At 36.5% G+C, this 6,000-nt stretch overlaps 1 protein-coding gene across 2 annotated transcripts in view; it reads left to right on the top strand.

Annotated features, from left to right (window-relative positions):
• RXRG (retinoid X receptor gamma) overlaps nucleotides 1–6,000 on the top strand; it is a 115,279-nt gene that overhangs the window by 71,764 nt on the left and 37,515 nt on the right. For both annotated transcript variants that reach the window (XM_053694074.1, XM_053694075.1), the window contains exon 7: nucleotides 3,528–3,660. In XM_053694074.1, coding sequence (XP_053550049.1) covers nucleotides 3,528–3,660 — 133 coding nt within the window. The remainder of the gene's footprint in view (nucleotides 1–3,527; nucleotides 3,661–6,000) is intronic.

Raw genomic sequence — 6,000 nt, forward strand, 5'->3', positions numbered from 1 at the left:
TAACAACACACTCACACACATGCAACATTACACATACAAACATAACAACACACTCACACACATGCAACATTACACATACAAACATAACAACACACTCACACACATGCAATATACACATACAAACATAACAACACACTCACACACATGCAACATTACACATACAAACATAACAACACACTCACACACATGCAACATTACACATACAAACATAACAACACACTCACACACATGCAATATACGCATACAAACATAACAACACACTCACACACATGCAATATACGCATACAAACATAACAACACACTCACACACATGCAATATACCCATACAAACACAACAACACACTCACACGCATGCAATATACACATACAAACATAACAACACACTCACACACATGCAACATTACACATACAAACATAACAATAGACTCACACACATGCAATATACACATACAAACATAACAACACACTCACACACATGCAATATACACATACAAACATAACAACACACTCACACACATGCAATATACACATACAAACACAACAACACACTCACACACATGCAATGTACACATACAAACATAACAACACACTCACACGCATGCAATATACACATACAAACACAACACACTCACACGCATGCAATATACACATACAAACATAAGAACACACTCACACACATGCAATATACACATACAAACATAACAACACACTCACACACATGCAATATACGCATACAAACATAACAACACACTCACAAGCATGCAATATACACATACAAACACAACACACTCACACGCATGCAATATACACACACAACATACATTCATATGCATGCAAAATGCACATACACAACATACACAAGCAATATACACAGACACATACACTCACATACATACAATATACACATACACACATAGCATACACTCACGCAAATGAAGTATATACACACACACAGACAGCATACACTCACACACTGCAATGTAGACAGACAACATACACTCACACATGCAGTATATACATACACACAGGCAGCATACACTCACACACATGCAATATACATTATACACAGACACCATATAGTCGCACACATACAATATACACATACTCACAACATTCACTCACACACATGCAATATACATAGACAACATACAGTCACACACATATAATATACACATACACACACCATACACTCACACACATGCATTACACACACACACACAAAACATACAGTCACACACATACAATATACACATACACACACATGCAATATACACAGACACCAAACACTCACACACATACAATATACACATACACACACAATATATACACTCACACACAGACAATATGCCCATACACACACAATATATACACTTACACACATATAATATACACATACACACACAATATATACAGTCACACACATACAATATACACATAGACACGCAATATATACACTCACACACATACAATATACATATGCACATACACAACATACACTCACACACATACAATATACACATAAACATACACACCATACAGTCACACACATACAATATACACAGACACCATACACTCACACACATACAATATACACATGAACATACACAACATACACTCACACACATACAATATGCACATGCACATACACAACATACACTCACACACATACAATATACACAGACACCATACAGTCACACACATACAATATATACATACACACACAATATATACACTCACACACATGCAATATACACAGACAACATACACTCACGCACATGCAATATACACAGACAACATACACTCACGCACATACAATATACACATACACACACACTGCATACACTCACATGCATGCAATATACACAAACAACATACACTCACAGACATACAATATAAACAGACAACATACACTCACACATACAATATACACATGAATATACACAACATACACTCACACACATACAATATACACATGAACAAACACAACATACACTCAAACACATACAATATGCACATGCACATACACAACATACACTCACACACATACAATATACACAGACACCATACAGTCACACACATACAATATATACATACACACACAATATATACACTCACACACATGCAATATACACAGACAATATACACTCACGCACATGCAATATACACAGACAACATACACTCACGCACATACAATATACACATACACACACACTGCATACACTCACATGCATGCAATATACACAAACAACATACACTCACACATACAATATACACATGAACATACACAACATACACTCACAAACATACAATATACACATGAACAAACACAACATACACTCACACACATACAATATACACATGAACATACACACCATACACTCACACACATACAATATACACATGCACATACACAACACACATGCACATACATATATGCAGCTAATGTACACAGAAAATGGAGTAGTGACCAGACTCCAAATAACACACTGACAATAATAAAACTCTAAGGGGTCAATATACTAATATGCGAGCGGACATGATACGATGTAGCGTATCATGTCAGCTGCACATCGATAAATACCGACAGCATACGGTGTCGGCATTTATCATTGCACCAGCAGTTCTTGTGAATTGCTGCCCGCTAGCAGGGTGTGTGCCTCAAAGCAGGCGGACAGGTTATGGAGCAGCGGTCTTTAGAAGGCTCACCGGAAACAAGGGGCATCAAGCTCCATACGGACTTTGATAAATTGACCCCTAAGGGTCTGATGATCAAAAACTCATCAGCATTGATGCCCAGCATGGACAGAAATGTTGCAAAATCTTTGGGGTCTTCTTCTGAGCATTATTTTCTAATGCCAGTGTCTACTTCACATCTAGAACCCGGGAAAGTGAGATTAACAGCTCTCAGGCTAATATTTACCTTTCTAAACCTCTTTTGAGACCTCACATAACTGACGGGATATTTTAGATAATCTCACTTTATTTCATTTGGATTACAAGTGTAGCTCAAAATATTAATATTATCTATTTTTGTTCTCATATTACACGTCTAAAGTTACTTTTTTTATCACAGACTAGGGTTCTCTAACATCTGCATCACAGATAGCAGAGGTCCGCTAAATCTATTACATAATAGACTTCTTTGGGGGTGCTGTAAAGTTAATGTAGGATATCTCTTGATTGCTTCTATTTTTGCACTCATATTACAGGTTAAATGTAATATTTTAGCTCTCGAACAAAAGTCTAGGGGGAGCGAACATCTACATAACTATCAGGGTGGGAACAAACTTAATGTTGCATCTCAGCGCATAGGTTGGTCATGTACCTTCGTGTTGGCACTAAAAGCCTACAATACATACAATGATATATAGGTGACATTTTACAAAGCCTATCACTTTAAGGGAGGCTGACCTTGGAAGTCTGCATTTGAGTTCTTTACTATCTGGATTTGAATAAAGCAATTACTTTACTTTTGAAGCCCCTGATTCATATTGTGTTTTGTAGAAAAATGTTTTTTTGTTTTTCAGGATGGAATGAGTTGCTCATAGCTTCCTTCTCCCACCGTTCAGTTTCAGTACAAGATGGCATTCTCCTTGCTACCGGTTTACATGTTCACAGAAGCAGCGCGCACAATGCAGGTGTAGGCTCCATCTTTGACAGGTAAATTTTTAGAATCCCCTTGTAAAATGCATTGCAAATTTTACTGAGGGGGGAGGTTCTGTTTTGAAAAGTCCAGGATGAACCATTTTTTCCAAGGCTTTTCAAGTGCATTAAAGGGACATTAAACACTTTGAGATGGTAATATAAAATGATAAATTGTATATATAAAACAACTCTGCAATATACTTTCATTATTTATTTTGTCCTCTTTGCCTGTAATTCCATTCTGAAATTGTGAGCTTTTCAGTTCCTGTTGGAAATGGAAGTGCAGAACACTGTTAAATCCAGCACAACCATTGGCTGCACACTCTAGTGACCTATTTATAACTGTCTCTAATTGGCCACAGCAGAGAAGGTAACACAAGTTACAACATGGCAGCTCCCAGTGTTTTATAGACACTAAAACTTTACACTTATTTTGTCACTTTTTAAACAAAAACTAATTAAACTTTAAAAAATACATCTACATGTTAGTCATGAACTAATCTTTTCTTTGAATGTATCATTCTATCTAGCGTGTATTTAGTGTTTAATGTCCCTTTAATGTTATGAATACATACTCTTTATCTTGTGAAGTGACTGTTCAATACTAGTATCCGATCAGCCAAAATACTTTTCCAGTAATTTTAAAAGAATGTTTGTATTTTTCAAATTCAACATCTTGGACCTGTTGGAGACATATGGCAGCCATTTTAAGTGTTATTTTCCGGATGTTTATATGGCTTTTTGCCTTTTAAAAGAAGAAGAAAACCTAAAGAGCGTGCAATTTTAAGAGACTTTTCAATTTAGTATTATAATTATTATTATCATTTTCTTTGTTCTTTTTCTATCCTATGTTGAAAAGCATACATAGGTATGCTCAGGATCTAGCTGTTAATTGGTGTCTACACACATATACCTCTTGTCATTGGCTCACCAGATCTGTTCAGCTAGCTACCAGTAGTGCAATGTTTCTCTGGAACTGCATTAGTGCATTTAAAGCATTTTCTTTTTGCACTTTTATGTCCCTTTAAAGTTCTCGCACATGCTCAGTTCACAAGTTATGAAACCAGATGTATATTGTTTAGTTAAAAAAAAAATACAAATAAAGTTTAAATCCCAGTGTTAAACTTTAAATCTTGAACACAAATTAAATACAATCTAAAAGTCAAAACACCTGCTTTAAAAACATGGGGCTAGATTTGCAAGTGGAGTGTTAAATTTGTATCGCTCTTGAGAGCTCAAACGCTTGCGCTGGTATTACAAGTTGAAAGTCAAAATTTGGCACTTGAGCAAGAGACTCAGGTACGCTAATATTTGAAGGTCGGATATCTCAGCCTCGCTAAATCCCTTTCCCTGTAGACTTCTATGGGGTGCTAGCGAAGCCTGAAGGTGAGCTAATCCAACTTTATGTTGGACTAGATGTATCTCTCGCTCATCACATAGAGTTGCTCACACGCTATCCGGCTCTCACAGATACCTCTCCCCATTATGGGGACCAGATAAGTTACTTATTACTTATTGCTAAATGTTCTTTTTTGATCCTATCCTCACATATAAATAGCCATGTTGTGTGTAACAGCTAATTCAAAATTCCTATTTGTGATTTGCTGGCCTCAGTGTCTAGACCCTTTTTTTATTTGTTAGATTGTTTTTACCTTCAATAGATTTTTTATATGCTACAGCATTTGTATTTCTGAACCTTAATTCCCACATGGTAAAATCACACCAATCATTCCACCCTTAGAGGCCAATTTATCAAATGTCTGTCGGACCTGATCCGACAGTGCGAATCAGGTCCGACAGACATTGCTGAATGCAGAGAGCTGCTGGTGTAACGCCGCCCCCTGCAGACTCGCGGCCAATCTTGCGGCCGCCAGCAGGGGGTGTCAATCAACCCGATCGTACTCGATCGGGTTGTATTGTGGCAATTCCTGTCCTCCTCATCAGAGCAGGCGGACAGGGTTATGGAGCAGCGGTCTTTATGGAGCACCTTCATGCTTTCCACAAGTTAGATGGTGTTAGGGGGACAGACCTATATCAAATACTTAATTTGTTTCTATATTCAGTTGAGCCTATTGGGAAGTGTGATCATATATTTTTTGTATCTATTATTTCTATTGTTTTTGTATGGTTCACACATTATTCTTATAACAATCATATCATTTACATATACTTGTGTAATCTCATTTTTTATCTAACCAATAAAATATTTTTAATTATATAATTGGTTTTAAAATATTACTTGTTTTTGTATATGGCATATTAAACTATTTTAACTGTCCTCAGGGATGGGCGAATGTTTCTAAAAATTCGAAATTTAAAACGAATTTTGATACATTCGTTCGTTCGAATCGAATT

The sequence above is a fragment of the Bombina bombina genome, chromosome 10, assembly GCF_027579735.1.
Source record: "Bombina bombina isolate aBomBom1 chromosome 10, aBomBom1.pri, whole genome shotgun sequence".
NCBI classification, from domain to species: domain Eukaryota; kingdom Metazoa; phylum Chordata; class Amphibia; order Anura; family Bombinatoridae; genus Bombina; species Bombina bombina.